At 41.3% G+C, this 20449-nt stretch overlaps 1 protein-coding gene across 1 annotated transcript; it reads right to left on the reverse strand.

Moving 5' to 3' along the window:
* Nucleotides 1-905: 905 nt before the first annotated feature.
* On the reverse strand, nt 906-19840 carry col26a1 (collagen, type XXVI, alpha 1). The gene is made up of 14 exons (XM_019887561.1): nt 19268-19840; nt 18064-18186; nt 17823-17926; nt 10325-10386; nt 10138-10240; nt 8860-8958; nt 8650-8784; nt 4412-4471; nt 4268-4320; nt 4129-4191; nt 3740-3775; nt 3618-3662; nt 2675-2759; nt 906-2129 (listed from the first exon to the last, which is right to left on the reverse strand). Exons 1-14 carry the CDS (start codon nt 19582-19584, stop codon nt 2002-2004), a joined length of 1413 nt encoding a protein of 470 aa, XP_019743120.1. The 5' UTR covers nt 19585-19840; the 3' UTR covers nt 906-2001.
* Nucleotides 19841-20449: the final 609 nt, after the last annotated feature.

Genomic DNA, 20449 nt, shown 5'->3' on the forward strand with positions numbered 1-20449 from the left:
GGGACTCTCACATTTCAAACGTGGGTTAAGTTTTTTTCAAGTTTTGTGTATTACGCTTAGGTAAGATAAAGAAGATAAAGAAGTGCAATCGTTTTTTTTTGTTTGTCTCGCCTGTCTTATATTAGTGAACATTTTGCATTCATTTTCAAAGATAAACAAACAGTAACAACTACTCAGGTTAATGAATTAGAAAAACAAACAGTGGAACCAAAATGTGTTCCATGAACGTGGAGGCCTGCAAGATGTTGCAGCTCCACAAATGGAGAGAGACAGCCAGTCATACCTGATATACTCTCACCACCACACAAACTGTATTGAACCTCTTTGAACTGCCGCATCTGGTTCTGCTCAAGGGTACCGTCCACAGTGGGCTTCCTTTGCTACCTCCTTCGGTTAGCAGCTACTAATCTTTTTTTTTTCCCTGATAGGATGAGGCAGCAGTCTATTTGAGGTAGGAGGGCGTTTATTCTCTGTGATCATCAGAGATCCACATGTTGAGGACAAAATTAAATCTGAAAGAAAATTTCAAGATGGAGCCAGACTTAACTAATCAATCACCAGCCCGGTTAGAAGAGTCAAGAAAAAAAAAACTCAAGTCAGAGTAAGATTTATTTATTTTTTTTATGGAAAGATGTAAACAGAAAAATGACAGCCCATTTAGTGTACAGGGTACATTCCATACACTGGACATTTTATTGGCTTAAATTCAGTGACTGAGATATTAATTTAACATGTATTATTGTGCGCATATATTGCAGTGGTTTAGAAATGTAGTGAGTGGGTGTTTCAAATATTTTGGTAAGTTCAATTATCGGTAACTCGGTGAGAAGTGCAACAAATTGTCAAACAATAAGATACATTACATCCATTAAAATTGCGGTAATATTGACCATGTTTGATCTTTGAAATAGCAGACTTCATTGCTTTAAAAAAAAAAAGGAGAGGATCACAAGCATACCTAATGTAGTGGCCTTGACACACACTTCTCATCACTGAAGCAGAGTGTGTATTTGTCATAATTGTGCCACATGTTATTGTCAAATAAAGTTCAAGTACATACACCTAAGCCCAAAATGAGTCCAAATTGGGCTACATTACTGTATTTCAATGAACTCCAAAAGACTGCATATTGGAATGCATTGAGAAATAATACAAATCATTTTGGATATTTTTTGTCACAATGTGAAACAGAAATAGGATTCCACTTTACACGATGTCCCCACTTTCCTGTGTCATTTCCACATGGTCAGAGCATAAAAATGCACTTTAACTGAAAATATGATTCACACGTGAACACATATTGCTCTTTTCACTGGACGTAGCATGTCATCTAAGTTTATTATGTGAGGGACTTGAGATAGCAATGCGGCCGGCCTCTGAGGCGTTTACGAAGATGTAATGCTGTCAGGTTGTGAAAGAAGAAAAGAAGTTGGGAAAAAAAAATTACTTCCCAGATGTGCGTTCTCCAGATGTAGACTCCAAAAAGCAAACTTGTCATTTTAAGCAGACGCTGCTGGCAGCCTCTCATGTCTTACCTCGGCCTTAACGATGCAGAGAAGAAAGTTAAAAAGAAAAAAAGAAAGAAATTTGCTTGACAAGCCGGTACAAGATGAATGGCGAGGATGCTGCGAGAGAATGTTCGACACTAAACAGTACGTTTTTGGGCCCCGGCTCTTAGGAAACTCTCCTATCGCAGCCTGGGGAACTTTGCCAGCGCAAGCCAGCGAAACTGATGTGTTTACTAGGCCGTCTTTTATCTGTGGAAAGAAAGAAGCCAAGACCCTCATAACACTTTATGGGCTTATATTTCACCGTCTGACACAATGTAAGCGCTGCTACTACACATGTGTAGACTGAAATCCTGCTGCAGCCGCGCCAAAAAAGGAACTATGAAGTATTATATTGAACTCACTCAGATATTTATGGCGATAAAAAGGCAATAAAAATGTGAGGAGAAAAATAAAATGAAATATCCAGCCAAAAATATACACTGTGATTGCCTTAAACAGGAGATGGTTGTTGTATCCCTGCCGGTGTGGGTTTGGGACCACTTTGGCGGCGTTTAGTTTTTCTCAGTGTAGAGGACTGGGGGTCCTTAACCACACCATAACCAGATCCCTCTGGGATTCCTGTGCGGAGACAAGGACGCCTCAGTCACACCGGATGCTTTGATATTACGATAAGAGACAAATAACCCATTTTAAAAAGCCACAATAAAAAACACATACTAAATACCAACATAATAACAACAACTACCGGTACATTAAATAAATCAAATATAAAATTAAGAGCCTGCACAAAGAGTTTGCGTTGTGCAGGGTCCCTCTGGTGGTGTGTGAAAGAATTACTGAATTAAAAAAAACTGTCAATCATGTTACATTGGCCTTTTTTTTCATCCAGTACAATACATTACATATAGTTCAGCTGTATTTGAAATTTAAGTACAATGCATTTTCATGTAAAATTGACTCCAGCATGTTTGCGGTTCGGCATTTACAAATTCAGCTGTTTGTGGGACCTCCCGCTTTTTTTTTTCTTTCTTGGATCCTGGTTTTCGTTTATTGAAATAAGCGCGTGTTCACGTTCCATTGCACAAATACCAGTTGACTCTCGAATGTCAATTTTCTGCTAAATGAAGGGAAAATAAATTGTGAGTTGTTGGCTTCGAGCTCACCATGTATGCCGATCATGTGCTCCAGGATCAGGACCCGCTCGGCCAGGATCTTCAAAGCCTCCCTGAGTTGTGGGATCGCGTCAGGCTTGAATTCAGAATGTCAAAATTAACAGGGGAGTGTGTTCCACACAAGTCTTTTCTCATATCGTGCATTTATTCTTGCAACAGTAGGACTTAATTGTTGTAAAAATACTAGCAGTACCGGTACTTTTTTAAAAAATGTAATGGTAAGAAAAATAATTCCAGTATTCTTGTAGATTAATTTTTGCAACGTCAAATGGTCTTTTTATCACCTTTGTCATGTAATATATTCAAGTTCTAAATCACTGGTGTCAAACTCAAGGCCCGGGGGCCAGATCTGGCCTGCCACCTCATTTTATGTGGCACGCGAAAGCAAATCAAACATGCTAACTTCCATGATGCTCGCGAAAATCTCTACCGAAATTTAAAATTCTCATAGGTAATAAATAAGACATATTGTAACCATTTTCTTGTCACCAAACCCCTCATTACAGTAACTTAAACAACAGTTGAATAAATTGTTATCATTGACTTTTTTTTTATTTTTTTATTTGGTTTCAGTCATAGCGGCCCTCCAAGGGAAACGGTAACTAAAATGTGACCCACGACAAAAATGAGTTTGACACCCCTGTTCTAAATAATACAATAATTTTAATTTGGTGTATTGCAGCTTTTAAAATACTAACTTTTCTTGTACAGGTATGATTGTACATTGTGTAATGTGATTCATATTGTTCTAGGTCAGGACAACTAATGTATAAATCTGTCCTTGATTTTTTTTTTTTTTATCCACACAATATTGAAATTTCATTCTGGTAAAATGGTGACTATTTTAGAGTCGTTACTCTACTATTTTGTCAAAAGTGTAAATACACTTGGATGTACAGTTGTAAATGTAAGTAGAGTAGGAAATGCTTCTTACGTCATTGAAGCTTTCACCTGGCTCTCCTTTGAGCCCCGGTCGTCCCTGTAAAAGAACGACACAATCATCTTGTCATGTCTTTATTGTTTTTGCTTCATATAACGCTGAAAGTGTATACTCACAGCTTGGCCCGGCTCGCCTGTTCCTCCAGGAGGCCCCTGGAGGATGGAGGAATAAAGAAAAAGAGAGCAGATATTTTAGCACCCGTGTTCTTATACACTCGTCCTGGTCTTCAGCAGACCTCCGGTCTTAAATCACTGCACTGGGATCAGCTTTAAAGCTAGAGGCCCACAAGAGAGGGGAGCGGAGTGGCCTTGGACAAAGAGGGGCCCGAGGAGGGGTCGGGGGGGTGGATTAGTCACGGACTGGAGCGAGCCTTTGAAGAAAAGCCGCTTCACCTTTCGGATCACATGACATCACGGAGCATTTACTAAGAAATAATATCTAATCAATTTGTTCAGCCGCAGAAGGGATCCTAAAACAAACATTTGAATGAATGAATCAGCTTCACCGTTTGCCCTGGGTCACCTCTCGGTCCAGGAATCCCAGGCTCGCCGGGGTCGCCGTCCTTGCCCTTGTGTCAAAGACAAGGATGCATATTAATGAGGACTTCCTCATTTACTGATCAATATTCAGTGAAAGGTACTCACATTCTGTCCAGGTATGCCTGGAATCCCAGCGGGGCCCCTCGCACCCAACGGACCTACATGCAGTTAGTGTCCATGATTATTGATATTAGTGTGGATTAGTACCAAAGTAATTCTAATGTTGTGGGTCCTGGATGACATTTGTACCTTGAGGGCCAGGTGGGCCGGGTGGACCTGGGGGGCCAGTTAGACTGATGTACTCCCCATCTGGACAGAAAGACAACAAGCACAAAAGCGGCGATAAGCAAGCGCTACACAATAAGCAGCAATGAATGGACCCTCGTCACGACATTTGTAGTAGCGATCCTCAAAACGAATCTTCTCTCGTAGAAGCTGGTCAAAGCACACAAAATGACCATTTCGAACCAAAATGGCCGACTTCCTGTTCAATTTCGGGCACTTTCTTGCATCCTGTCATGATAGACGTCAATTTCATGTCAAGGGCGAAACTGGTCAGGAGAAGCTACTGAATATGTTTTAGGAGGGGGTCATGTTCGGGACCATTAAAATATATACAGTGGAAATAAAAAGTCTACACACCCCTACAATTTATTTGGTGTTAATCAGGGCCACTTTGAGCATATAACTGTGATGATGTTTGTTTTACTTACTTTTTTTTTTCCTTTTATAACCTTTGCTTGCCTTTTGTCAATTTGTTATTGTATGTTCAATAAAATGTTCAATCAATCACTTCAAATTGTGTCATTAGTTCATTCTGGACGCAGCCAGAATTAACAGCCAGTTATAAGAGGCACACTTTATTCATTATCTCAGCTTTTTATTACTTCCCCTCTCAAAAATATTGACTAATTTTCCCAATTGGGTTGGACGGGTTATCGCACTCAATCAAGGTTTTGAAATGATGGATGTATCTGGGGCTCATTATTTTTATCTCACAAAAAACCTGGCATTTGGTGAGGGGTGGGTAGACTTTTGATATCCACTGTATGCAGTACATTTTCACCAAGAAACACACACCTGCAAATTATTTTTGGACAAGAATAAAAGAAGGACAAAATGAAATGAAGCAATTCTAGGAGGAAAGTTAATAATGTTTTGGCCTTCATGTTATGAAACTCACCTCCCAAGCAGGAGTATCATCCATCAAGGACACCTGTTATTGCTTATTAGGTTGAGTTTCGTTTGCGTGGTGGTTAGTTAGGAATATTAAAATGTGACTGAAAAGTTAATAAAGGTTTTGTGGTTGTGTGCAGAAAACCCTCAGGGTAGTTAGCTGAACGACACGTGTTCTTTTACCATTCTGCTATCACATGGTTTAATGTGCAGGGAACATTTGTTGTCAGTACACTTTTTTAGTTGGTTTTTTTTTTTAGTATTTTACCGTGTATGTGTGTTCCTTTGTAGTTTTAAGACTTGCATAGCAGGTCTCCTCGTGCACACAATCCAGGTGTCTCACGTTACACCCCAGGGGAGATGAAAAATCCCAACCCCGGATCACCATATAATTATGTCGGGGAACCAACTGCGCAGATGAGTGACAAAAACAGATCATTCGCGACAGTCCAATAGTTTCCTTTTCCCACCCCACCCAAGCGTAGGCTGTTTTATTCACTTTTATTTTTGTACATGACTAATTATTGAAAACAAATTTGACAGGACGAAAGGAAAACACAGGACTTCAACAGATGCCAGCCAAAGTTTTGTCATGGTCTTATTATTATTATAAATTATAATCATTTGTGGGTTGTACGTTTTTGGCCTTTTCCTAAGAGGTCCTCTGAGGCTTCATTTTGTTTTTACAAATACACAGCGGGTTGGATCAAAAGCTCTTTGTGGGTAATGTACGGCCCACGGGCAGTGGGTTCTCCAGAAAGCCAAAACTTTAATTAGGATAACAGAGAATTTGAGATGATAAGAGTCACCATTGAGATGATTATTATTCCCACTGTGACACTGACTGACAGCAGCAGCAGGATAATCCAAGCCAGCGCTCATTTAACGGCCTATTAGACACTCGGACATGGTGTGTTTTCACAGAAAACATATGAGAATTGGATCGGGTAGCGGCGCCTTGTTCTCAGAATATAAAAAATGTTAAAGAAATCTTAAAAAAAAATGAAAAAAAAGCACAGGCACAGTCACATTCCCACTTCCTCTTCACTTAACCGTATGCTCAGCTTGCTCCATGTCGAGATTGTGGTGTTACATGATGGCTACAGTCCACGGAGAAAAAAAGAAGCAGATTTTCTTCTGGAAGTCATTTTTTTATGTTCCACTCTGCTCCAACCTGGAGGCCTCGCCAAGAATCTTACCATGAGTGGCAGGCAATCTCCTCCCTCGCTGGCCGTGGGCCACGTCGTGTTCCCCGAAACGCACAGTGTTGTGCTGACAGCTAACAAATTAGGGCCGATTTACAGCCGCTTGATTCCCCCTGAAGCGAACATGGTCCCACAGACCCGAATCTGCATTGTTCCAGACCCGCAGACACAGTTGTGGGCTCAAAGGAGCAGACACAGCTTAATCAGAGCAAGTCCACCAGAGGAGCTTGACACACGGATGTCTGCTGCCTTCTAGTGGTGAGAGTCACAATCCAACTTCTAAGGATTTCCCCATTTTCAGTAATTCTCAAACTTTTGACACTAAGTAGCATCTAAACAAAAAATCGTCGCCTGCCACTTACCACCATCATGACCAACATTAACATACAGTAACTTAGTGGGTCGAACTGTTCATCAAAACAACCAAGGGAAATGTTTGGTTACTACAAAGTAAATTTGATGTCACTGTAAGCCACTGTGACATCACTATATATCCATCCATCCATTTTCCAATCCGCTTATCCTCACAAGGGTCGCAGGGGGTGCTGGAGCCTATCCCAGCCGTTTTCGGGCAGGAGGCGGGGTACACCCTGAACTGGTTGCCAGACAATCTCAGGGCACATATCGGCGAGCAGCCATTTGCACTCAAAATCACATCTAGGGACAATTTAGAGTGTTCAATCAGCCTGCCATGCATGTTTTTGGAATGTGGGAGGAAATCGAAGTACCCGGAGAAAACCCACGCAGGCCCGGGGAGAACATGCAAACTCCACACAGGGAGGCCAGAGCTGGAATTGAACCCGGTACCTCTGCACTGTGAGGTCAACGCCCTAACCACTGGACTACCAGGCCACCCCATTTAAATACAGGAAATCCAAAAACGGAATGAATGCAAATGGCTCGCACAGTTAAACACAAATGACTGTATTAAGACATTGCTTCATTCACCTACCACTGGTGGTACTTGTCTTGTACCACACTTTGAGAATGACTTTTGTAGACCTTTTTAAAGTAAAGTAAACATGACTGCATAGTGAAAAAGACGATTCCATCCATCCATCTATTTCCTAGAGCACTTTGTCATCATTTGGATCATGAGTGAGCTGGAGCCTATCCCAGCTGACTTTGAGCAAGAGGCAAGGTACACCCTCACACAAACACACACTTACACACATTGACACCTTTGGACAATTTGGAGTCTTAAATGAACCAAACATTATTTTTGGAATGTGAAAGGAAACCATAATATAAAACCGAGTAATAATAATAATAATAATAATTACCATTATATTAGTGTAAAACGTCTTACTATTCCGAACCCTGATCTTCAAAATCTAGGGCAGACGTGCTAACCACGGTTTCACCATGCTGTCCCCCTTTATGAATTAAAAGATATTGTAAGGATTATAATTGGAAACATTGGTAAATTATGAAAAAACATTCACTGTATACATAACGTGATAATGTGGAGAACATTAAAAATTACCATTATATTAGTGTAAAACGTCTTACTATTATGCCTCTAAAGTCACAAAACACATTTTGTTTTCTGTCTCTTTAGCGGAAAACCCCCCAAAAAGGGTACCTGTGATATCTATCAGGATAACCGTGATGATAACCAACCGAGAATTTGAATTTATTGCGATGTGGTAATGCTGTAGACAGGTGTCCATCCTCACTGTTCAGGCCATAGTAATAATTAAGGAGAAAGACACACCTCCAATAATAACATTGTTAGTGTAAACATTCAGCACTATTCACATTTGCATCTGTCGCAGCTCTTGTGATTTTCAACTTGGCCTTCATTCCCGTTGTTGTTGGTGGTCTTCAGTCAGACTGCTGTAAAGTGCGGAACAGCTACGTCAACTAAGCACACGGGAACAATTAAACTCGACGGGCGCCAGCGTTTCCCAAGTATAGGGGTGCTTCGCTAAATGCGTAAGACACATTGCTCGTTCGACTACTTAAAGATACCGCTGCTCTCGTCGTTTCCTCTTGTAAACTCTTTTTCCATTCATCCGCTTTTATTTTTTTTCCGCCTCAGAGTATGAATGAATGAACAGCAGGAAGGGTTGAGCATGGTACACTATAACGTGATCTTCTCACCTTGATCGTCCACTTGAAACACATCCCCTCCCACGTGTATGATAGAAGGCTTGGAAGGAGGAGCCGGAGGACCAGGTGGGCCTGGCGGACCGGGGGGACCCCCCTCACCAGGTAGACCTTTGTCCCCCTTTGGGCCTGAACAGCGACAATAAGCAGTTAAACAGATGATCGTCCTTCCCAAAAAGACAACAAATTTGGACGAGGTCTTACCGATGACGCCGGGGAGACCTGTTTTTCCCGGTGGACCCCGAGGTCCGTTTTTTCCTGGTGGTCCGATGGGCCCTGGTAGTCCCTCGCAAGCACATGTAGCTGTTTAACGGATATATCTGTTAACAGTATGCCAGGTGGGCAACCTTTCGCTGAGGCTTCATCACAGTGAGAAGTGTGTTTTCTTTGGCTTTTTGGGTCTATTTTGACTTATGGTCAAGTACAATCTGAGCAATACGGTATCAAGTCATCAATAGGGATCAATGACATATACACATTGCTGTTATTGCTATGATTAGTTTACAGAGGATATACTAATACAAAATACAGTACACATCTTTCCACAATTCCAACAATATTGATAAAATACCACTAGGTGCTATTAAAAGGTTCATACAGGTTTTAGGATGTATTAATTCAAGTTACGTATTTACCATGAGGAAAATCATGTTGAAACAGATTCCAAGAGCTGGACAATATGGTTGATTTTTTTTTCCCCCATAAAAATGTTGATTTCCACTTTTAATCGATTTTTTTTCCCATATGACATTATTCAAAATAAGCCGCAACACTGACAGTGCGTTTGTAAACTGGCACCTTTCTGTTTGGTCATGTTGTTCATTTAAGCGAGGATGCCTTTGGAACTCAAGAAGACACTGAGAAAAGAGGTATTTATAGTTTTGATTTTTTTCCTTTTTTTTTTAAAATTAGCACAAAAATCACCCCGACACAAAAAACTTGATTAATCAATTATAATAGCCCAAAACTACTTCTTGTTCATCCGAAAGGTAATCCCAACAAGGGTTGGAAAATTCTCAACAAGTGACTGCGTTTGTAAACTATTGCCCGTCTGTTCCCAGTCATGCCGAACAGTCCACAAAAGTATAGAAGCTAAGAACTTTTTTCCCCATCAGCCTGAACCCGAAATTTGAAAATTTGATGAATAAATAATAATTGCCTAATCATTTTTTTGACCAGAGGGTCGGAAAAAACACTGAGTAAACTTTTGCAAATTTTCAATAATAATAAATACATAAAATAAAATCAACCTGGCCCCAAAACTCAATTAGTCAATTATAATTACTCAGCACAATTCACTGGTAATGCAAGCAGTCCACGCCAGAGAGAAAATACTTTGGACTACAGAAGCCGCAAAAAAATAAAACAAACCCATCCATAGGGATGAACTCAATTGTACCGATAAAACCAATTTCAACACTCAGGCCTAGTTCATATATTTAATTGTTTTAAAAAGTAAGACTGAATGATGACTTGACATACATGGCGGGCTTGGTAGAGGTGCATCCACCTCATTGTCAACTGATCCCCGTGGTGGTCTGGTGACACTTGGTGATGGCAAACGCATTTCTTCTAACAGCTTGAGCTGTCACGGAAGGAGCAGAAAAAGAAGAGACGATCAGTTTCATGTGCGCTCACAAACTCGATGTCCGGTTGGCTGGCCGCTTACCTGTGACTCGATGCTGTTGATTCTGACGCTCATGTCTGTGTATGAGGTGCAGTTCATGCACTCTGCAAGACAAAAAAAAAAAGGCGTTGTTGGATTAAACAATTTCACATTTATTCCCATTCCTTACCCCCTCCTGGAGGCAGCAGCGGCTTTGGGAAGTCCAGCCAAGACACACAAGAACAATGCCCGTCATCGGCCCTGACCCGCGAGCTTATTAAGAATTTCTTCTAAAATCATGTCACTCACTCGCGGGATAAACATTATTTCATTCAATGTCCCTCGCGCTCAGTGTCCACACCTGCTTGTCCACTGACTTGGCGTGTTTTCAGTCTGCCCGCTAAAAAACTAAAATCGTTCACTGTGTGTAGCACATCAAACCACATCCACACACTCGCTAATATTTTTGCACGGGCACAAGGCAAACAAAAACATATTTTGAAAGGCACGGACAGTTCAAACAAATGAGGTGTTCTTTCCTGGCAAAGGCTTCAGGAGTGTGGCGATGTTTCATCGAATATACTGTCGGGTGCAACTGTCGGGACATGAATTAAACATAAATGGATGTTATTGGTTTGTGTGAGAGTGAGTCATCATTAAGACATTGCTTCATCCTCATGGGAAAAGCCTCAGATATACAGCACAGGACATTAATGGCATCAATGAACGTACAACAAAATACAGCACTTTACAATGAAGTACAATTATTGGGGTGCATGTAACGCTTCTTAAGTTTAGTTGTATGTTTTTTTTTATATTTCTTAAAATATCAGCGTCACAGGAAAATATTCACATTTTAAATTATTATAATGTCTTTTTTTTTTTTTAATCACTGCTTCATTTTGGACACCTACTTTAGTTTACTTAAGTTTAAAATACAGTCGTCCCTCATCAAATCGCGGTTAACTTGTTGCCGTCTTGTGGATTTTAAGGCATGCATTTCTAATTCTATAGGATTTTGCATGGATTGTTTTTCCACGCCGACTAATGTTACTGCAGTTTCACATCATAAACGCAAGCCAAGAGGAAAGAGTGTGTTGACCAATGTGTAAAATTTGGCTCATTTTACGCTTAAAAAAAAGTTCAAATGCTATCTGTGGACCTGCAAAGCAAAACTAGCTTACATAACTGCACGTCTACGGTCAAGCAATCATCGTTGGCTAATTTAATATATAGCCTACTAGCTCGTTGGAATGAATTGTAAGCCCTCCACGGGTGATCATGGATTGACCCATTTGCCTGTGCATGTTCAAGAGCCTTATCGAACAAAAAGTAACAAACTCAGCGCCAAACAACAAGCACATGCCATGCACTGGATACACAGCCACAACTAACGCCCAGTCACTCAACATGCTAACGGGTTAACCATTTAACCCTCCGGACAACTCTACGCTCTCATTCCCCGAATCCCAAGTCACTCAACAAGCCTACCATTTTAAGGCCACACACAATCAAAGTCACATATACTACAGTGTAGAATGCGAGGATGGTGACCCCGTGTGGACAAAAATAATACTTAGTATTGGTATTGTGCATAAAGCTTTAAAACGGGGGTTCTGGAACATAACATCCAAGATAAATGGGGGACTACTGCATTCATCTATTTTTCTCAATATATGTTTTAGATTTAGTACTTTTTTTCAATAAAGGGTTAAAGATTTATCACTTGTATATTCCTTTTCTTGCAAGAAGAGTACAGATGGACCGAAAAGGCAGCCGAAAATGTACTGTTGATGTTCGTGTGATCCTTTAAAATACCATTGCAATGCTTTAAAAAAAAATGTTTTCCCTTTCTTTTCCCCACATTCCTTAAATTTTCATTTACTGAAAGCGCCTTAAGAATTGAAGAACAGCAACTGTACTGTATATGTTATCAAGAACATGCTTTACAATACATCTTTACTCATACAGCGCTCTCCAATATGAGGACGTAACAGTAACGGTCCACAAGAAACCATTACATTTCTTCCAAATAGGAGCCTTTCTTTGGACCTAGGCTCAAGTCTGGAATGTCAGCTGTCAGTCCCATAGATGGGACCCACCCACATTGTGGTCATAGCCGAGAAAGCAGGAACGAGAAACAACTGGCCCTCATAAATAACGCAACAACGAAAATGACCCCAACGGCTGTGCTCTGCCTAAATTGGCGTCTCCAACCGCAGCGTACAGGATGCTAACAGTGGCTGCTGAGGTTTTTGCTTCGCTGAAACAGGACGCCTTGTACCCCAGCGTCTATGGGTCTCCACGCATGTTAATCCAGCCCTGTGGTGTGCTGAATGCTCAGGGGTGTGGCTTCTCAGTTACTCGTTTCGACTTCTTGAATCTCTCCTTTGGAGCGCGGCCACAAGCGGAAGTGACAATCAACAGCTCAAATGGTTCGCATTCCAAAGGATTCATCAACCCAAATCTCTAATTGCCCCACGGGGATAAATAAAGTTTTCTGAATCTGAAACACTGAAGACTGGCAGAGGCAAGGGATAACCCCATGGAGGCTGTTTGTTGTGACTGCACTGACTGGCTGCACAGAGGCTCTGCTGCGATCGAAATTCGGCGAATTAGCAGCACGAGCTTGAGAGAGTTAGAAATCGTCAAACCTTGATTTTGTCAATCGTGACTTGGCGTGCACATTGATAAAATCACTATTTTAGGAAAAAAAAACGTGTCGTGATCATATATATTTTGAACCGAATTTTGAAAAAGCAGTTATCTTCACACTCTATTCATTGAATGCCCATCGTGCCGCTCCTTTTGACCACCTGGTGGTAGTATAAGACAGACAGATGTACAAGCTGTACATAGACAGTCTCAGTTCCTTAGTGTGACATGAATATTAGTCATTCTTCACCGAGGATAAAGAATATATGACTGAGTACCATTGTATTGGCTATCTACATGTGTTGCAGCAATGTTTGTGTTCAAATATCGGTTGCTTAAATAGTTATATATTGCAAAGCAATGTAAAAAAAAAAAAACATCAGGATGACGGCTCGAATCTCAAGGTACCACTAATGTTTAAGGGGTAATAAGTTATGCCAATGTAAAGTGCTTCTTCTGTCTCTGTCCGCCAAGTATTTTACACGTCACCCAAGGCACTGTTGCTGACGTTGTCATGCATCTCGTTACTTGACTGTCTTTGTGTGAAAACACATAAATATGTAGCAATGTTTGAGTTATGGGTCAAAGGCACAGGTAGGTAAAATATTCTTACCTAGGTAAAAAAGCTTGTGTCTGTTATGATTCAATGTCAGCCTAGTTATCTATCAAAAGAGAAACTAGCATCTCTGCCTCACATACAGTATGATTGATTTCTGCTCTCCGGGTATCTTAAGCTTTTTTCTTTGGTGCTAATGGGCTAACTTGTCTTGTCCAGAGCCAAGAACCAGCCATTCATATGTCATTATACTATAAAAACATACACGGTAGCAAAACATGAGAAATAAAATAACGGTAAGTCAACCTAGCGTATATCTGAGACAGAGGGGGGGGAGGGGGGCAGTATGTTTTCTCAAGGGACTTCTATTTCTGGGATTGGAATTTCATTATGTCTAACCAAACTTCCCTTGTGTTCCGCTGATGTTTACAATGAGACCACAGCTGGAGGGTCCTGCTTGGATCCACAATGGCACCAAAGCAACAGAAGGCAGTGCTATTTTTCTTGGACACTACTCAACTCATCGGATATGAATTACAATTGTGTCATGTTTAGTGAGAAGCCAAATACACACACAAAAAAAAGCTATTGAGAGCAATTTGCACAGGACTAACACAAAAGGGGGCAGTCGTTCCATCGGAAATGTAAATAGACACTGTACAATAAAACTATGAATCTGAGCACAATGCTGGGAATTATAAGGCAGATCAAGAATAGTCTTCGATGATAAGCTGCTGAGGGGAAATAGTAGGAAAATACTCAGAGAGTAAACGAGAGTGGAGACTCTTGAAATACCAAAAATGTTCACTGATTGGATGAATCATCTGTGCCACTACATTGCAACGTGCAGTGAAAAGGGACAGCACCGGATATTTCACAAAGTACACCACAGCCCAAGTGTTGAGGCTTCAATATTTGCTCCGTCAGACCCGAATATAGATCCAAGACCCGCAGACAATCTCCAAGAAGACCGGCTGCATCCCAAAGTGGCCCCAACCAGAGAGTGGTCAATGACTGCTTGTCATCAAGAACAGCTGGTATAAATACACACATACGTCGAGGCAGAAACACACCTACACACATCCTGACAGACAAACACAAATCACGCTGTCACAGGCTCTTTTGGTCCCACACCCATTTTTTGCCACAATGTGACAGAGTTGAAAGCGATATTTATGAAAACCAAGATGCCCGGAAGACCACGTTGGCACCATTCGGCATCACCGCCATGATACCACTTGACAGGTCACACACCATTTCAATAAAAGGAGACTTCACAAACAGTTAGCTAGACGTGATGCAATGACAAATTAACGCTGATGCCAATCATCTCATCATCTGGCACTGCCCGCCAGCCAGGCTTACAAGCCTTCAACCGCAGGAGGAGGCGGATGGGTCTGGTGGTGCAGACGTGCACTCATCATCTTTTCATGACACAATCTTGCGTGGTTCCGCAGCCCTTACAGAATGGAATTAAAGGCGAGCTTATTGCGGTTCGATTGATTTTACCGTGTCATCTGAAAGGGTGGGGGACATGAGAGGGAAGAATCGTACACAAGCAACTACTTTCACGTCTCAAATGCACATTTTGAGCAAAACGTAAGTCACAACTTCTGCTTTCATCTACACAACCTCAGCTGGGTTTGGGCGGGTCTATTTTTTTACTTCTAATTAGTAGAGTGAGAAACAAAAAAACACATAGTATTAAAAACATCAGCCAAAATGAGAAAAACAACAATAAGAGGGTCACAACTATTGGTTTCTTGTTTACGGAGACTCGTTTCATCCAAGGCGAGACTGAAAGCAGCAAGAAGACAAGCCGTTGCAACAAAATGGAGATTGCGGAACAGTGTCCAATGTTAGATTGTGGTTGTTTCTCACTATAAAGAACACAGAGTATGGTCTGGTGAACCTGCCAAGTATGGTCTTCGTAAGATCATACGTAAGATCTCATAATTTGGAACGTCTGCGTACTTTTAACTTCCCCCTGGACTCTGATGTATTTCCGTGGCAGCAGCACGAAATGCATCTTGGGAAATGTTCCTAGCCAAGCCAAACGGTGCATCCTTGGTTTAATTTTTTTTTTCCCGCCACAGACTGGTTTTCATGTAAAGATATGTTTTGACTGACCGTAATAGAAAAAAAACCCTAATTACTTGAATTCCTGCACGTTTCTCTTCAATAAGCCAGCCTGTCGCATTTTGTGCTCTATAGCAAAGCATTGCGTAGGACACAACAGCATCGTCAGGCTAAAAAAAGTGAAGAATTTCTCACTATTCCAGTTTCTCTCTCATTTGGCTTTTATCACTTGGATAGACTTGCATATTTTGCAAGTGACCGGCATCAGTGTTATAAAGTGTAAACTTGCTGGCTGCTGGCGCCAAAGGTTTCCGCACTGTTGACCAGCACTATCCCCTTGTTAACGAACTTGTTGAGGGACAGATAAATCATGCTCGCTCCCACGACCACAACTGACCACAACTTTCTAGTTTCTGGGGAATGCTCTAGCACAGGGGTCCCCAACCTTTTTTGCCCCACGGACCGGTTTATGTCAGACAATATTTTCAGGGACCGGCATATAAGGTGTGGCGGAAATAATACAACAAAATAATATGGTATGAGCTGCATGAAAACTGTGGTGTTTTCGAAATATTGACCGTAATAGAAAAAAAAATGAATTACTTGAATTCCTGCACGTTTCTCTTCAATAAGCCAGCCTGTCGCATTTTGTGCTCTGTAGCAAAGCGTTGCATAGGACACAACAGCATTGTCAGGCTACAAAAAATGTAAGAATTTCTCACTGTCCCAGTTTCTCTCTCATTTGGCTTTTATCACTTGGATAGACTTGCATATTTTGCAAGTGACCGGCATCAGTTTTATAAAGTGTAAACTTGCTGGCTGCTGCCGCCAAAGGTTTCCGCACCGTTGACCGGCACTATCCCCTTGTTAACGAACTTGTTGAGGGACAGATAAATCATGCTCGCTCCCACGACCACAACTGACCACAACTTTCTAGTTTCTGGGGAATGCTCTAGCAGTAAAATGGACTTCTCATATCTTAATAGTCCATATGGATTTCATTGAAATTTCACATACGATGAAAGGTTGGACGAATTCAAAAATCCTCAGAAAAAAGAAAACTGACCAACAACTTCCAAACTTGGAAGCCGCAGTTTTCCGAAGGGGGTTGGAATCGACAAACAATTCCTTCACACATTAACAAGCACAGTTCCCAGCCTGTTTTGACGACAAAAAAAAAAAAAAAAGATGAGAGATAACATTTAATGGACACATATGGCTCTTATCATACTCCTACACTTTTCCAAGAATCTTTTGGGGGACCTTAACCAGCTTAACTCAAATGGATGCAGACTGAAGGAGGAACAAAAGGAAAGCCGTCATTAGGTGCTGGAAGAACCCAAAGAGAAGCCGTTGAAAGAAATGGAAAAATAAAGAAGGAGCATGAAGAGGAACATCATTCATCAGCCACATGAGAGCGTGAACAGCTGAGCTTTAGCAGGTGAAAGGTTACCATCTGACTTATATGTGAGCACAAGTGGCGATGTAATAGAACCATCACTCATATCCTCACATGGTCGAAGATGCAGTCTGGAGAAGCACATGTGGGATAGGCATCAGTTTTATTGCTTTACCATAACAAGGGGAGGGAAGGTTATCTACAGGACAGAGGAAGTTAGATACAGTACGTGAAAAGCAGAAAGGAAATTGCATTGTTAGCTTCTGAGTCTGGAGGTCAGCAATTGGCCAGGGAAGCCATTCCAGATTTAAAGCTTTCGCTTTCCTCAAAGGCGGAGTAATGTGACACTGCGATAATTGCTACAGTCCTCTGGCCTCACAATTGGGAACCACCATCTTGGTCTGCTTGTCCTTAGAAATGATCAACAAGCCTCTATGGAATATTTTGGATAGAACAACTCAGGCATATGCCTATCTCCTAATATCTCAGGGTTCATTTTACTCACATGTAACATCTTTAACGACGAGGTGCTTCTAAAATTACAAATTCAAGGACATTCTTGGAGGCCAAAACCACAGCAAGAGTGGAACTAACCACGTGCTAATCTTTGTGTGAAATAATGTCCAGCCCAACATAAATAATCGCTTCCAACGGCTTTGTACAAACGTTTCTCTTGATTCCATTAGCTAATGTGTGCTCTCTTAGAGCAATTAGACAGCTACACACCAGCAGACATTAAATGAAGGTCAGAAATTGCCGGGTGCTGCCAAAAAGTCGGCTGTAGTCTTCAGACACTCTGAAACACACACTGTGTTTTTTCTGCATTGTATTTTTTTTCAAGCCGGGAGGAAACAAAGCAAGAATTATCTCACCTTCACGACAATCCTTGCCAAAGAACCCAGGGCAGCACCTCCACTCCAATGCAGTCACCTGCTTGTAGGAAACCATGAAAGCTGGTCTAAGGACGGTCCTGTAGCTGATTAAAAAAAACAAAAAACACATTTATAACGAATTTATTAAAAAAAAGAACATAACTAAAAAATTTGTCCAACACACACATACACACACACAAAAAGAAAGGAAAAGCATGAGAGAAGCACAGGGCTGTAGTACCTGACAACATTGGAACAAGTTGCAGGCCAGTGGCAGGTTTGAAGAACCCTTTGCACAGTGGCTTGGCTCCCATTGTGTACCTGACAGGACACCGTCTTGGAAACAGTATACTGACACCAGTTCCTAAGGTACAAAATGACAGAGAAGCTATGTGTATAATACTCAATTCAGTGTGTAGTTTGAATTGTGCATCATTTAGCACTGATGAGGCTGAATATGACTGAAGTAGACCATCGCAAAAAATATATACCAGAAGTTGGTGACTCTCCGCCACACACCAAGTGGTTGAACACCGCACATCTTCTGACATGGTGAGATGGAAAAATTGTGATCCTCTAATAGATTTTGAGATTCCACACACTGTACTGTATTATTTTTTGATGAACCATAAAAACATGCCACAATGGTCTAGGAAGAAATGGATGGCGACAAAAAAAGGTATCTGGTCAGAATGTGGATATTCTGAGATGGAGACAGAGACTCTTTGCACTTTGCCTTCTTTTTCCAAAGAGGAAAAATATTGTTCTATTTTTGTACTGTATTTACTGAACACATATCGTCCTTAATTTTAGCAGCAGCAAATTGGTCTAATGTAGGGATCACCAACCTTTCTGAAAGTGAGAGCCACTTCTTGGGCACTGATTAATGTGAAGGGCTGCCAATTTGATACACACCTTTCGGAAATGACAGTTCTCAAATTAACTGTCATCACTTTTCAGAGATGTGAAGGGAGAAATTGTGTAACGTAGTTGTATTGTATTTTCTGAACACTGTCCGTGATGCAATTTGTTCTTCAGGGACAATTTTGTGCACTTAAAAATATCGAGACATGTATGTGTCTTCATGTTTACCTATAAACTTTGACCAAATTCGGTTCTTGAGATTAACTAATGAATAAACCACTCAAAAATTGGATAAATCACAAAAACACTTAAAAGTCTGTCCGATGTAGCAATTCACCGAACTATTAAAAAGGAATCGAGTGGCCCCGTGACACCCCTAATATTAAAGTATGGCAGCACATCCAGCCATCGCAGTGCATTCTGGGATTCGTAGTCGTCATACATTTACTGCTAAGCGTTATCTGCTTCTCAATGGTAGAGGACATTGTTTCAAACGTAATACTAAAATGCAGTAGAATTGCCACCACTGGTGTCCAAAAGGATGCAAATATGAGCATTACTAGAAGTGCAGGTATGCTCACCTGAGTTGGGATCCGCTACCGGGCGGCCCATTAGGGCCACTTAGCTCCTGTGCGGGTACGACGTGCTCCCGCTGTAGCGCCTGTACCGGTACGACGCGCGGCCGCTGTAGTTCCTGTACCGGTACGACGCGCGGCCGCTGTAGTTCCTGTACCGGTACGATGCGCGGACGCTGTAGCTCCTGTACCGGTACGACGCGCTGCCGCTGTACGGTAATACCTGGGAGCCGATAAACAAAACCTGTTCCGAGGGATAACCCGAATAAACAGGTCCATGTGCAAAATGTATACAAAAATACCGAAGCCATTTTGGTTCGCATCTTTTTTAACTGTACTGTATCCCTGATGCAAATGCTGCGGATGACAAGACCCCCGAGTGAATTAAAAAGTAATCTTCAACGTGGTTGTCACGCCGGCTTGAAATGAAGTGGTGCTGTCACACAGCCTCTTCCTATATACTGTTGTACAATGCGGCTTTCTGGCGAGTTGTGCGGAGTCAAATATCCAATGCGCATTGGATGTAAGTCAAGGGCTGAACCCAGTGCATAATAGCCCTTACTATGTCACTGTCTAATTACAGGAACCTCATTAGGAATAAACATGGGAACCACAATCATTTCTTGTCCTTTCCGAGACTAATATGACACAAAAGGCACACATTCCACCCCTATAAGCTCATAAAGTTGGGTTAATTAAATTGAAGGAAAAAAAACACCCAATGTGTGAGTAAACATCTAATTACATGAACCTATTAGAAATAAACGTAGGAATCAAAACCACTTCTCATTTTGGGGAATGACGTGAGAAAAAAAGGCACCAATTCCACGTCTATAAAGCCTAAAGATGCATCAATAAATTATTTGATAAAACACCCAGTGGGTAAAAGCCACTACTAAGTCAGCGTCTAATTACAGGAACTCTATTAGGTATGACCAGGCAACCAAAACCACATCTTTTTCATTTCGAAGACAAATGTGACACAAAAGGCACCACTTCCACGGTTATAAATTCACACCGATGTATTAAACTGGTTACGTAAAACCTTTACAAAGTAATCATCTAATTACAGGAAACTTTTAGGAATAGACGTGGGAACCGAGTTCCCCTTGTGTCATTCCTGTGACTAATGTCACACAAAACATGTAGCCATTTCTCACGCCCGTAAATCCACAAATATGTATGAAT

This window comes from Hippocampus comes, unplaced genomic scaffold, assembly GCF_001891065.2.
Source record: "Hippocampus comes isolate QL1 unplaced genomic scaffold, H_comes_QL1_v1.1 scaffold6, whole genome shotgun sequence".
Lineage (NCBI taxonomy): Eukaryota > Metazoa > Chordata > Actinopteri > Syngnathiformes > Syngnathidae > Hippocampus > Hippocampus comes.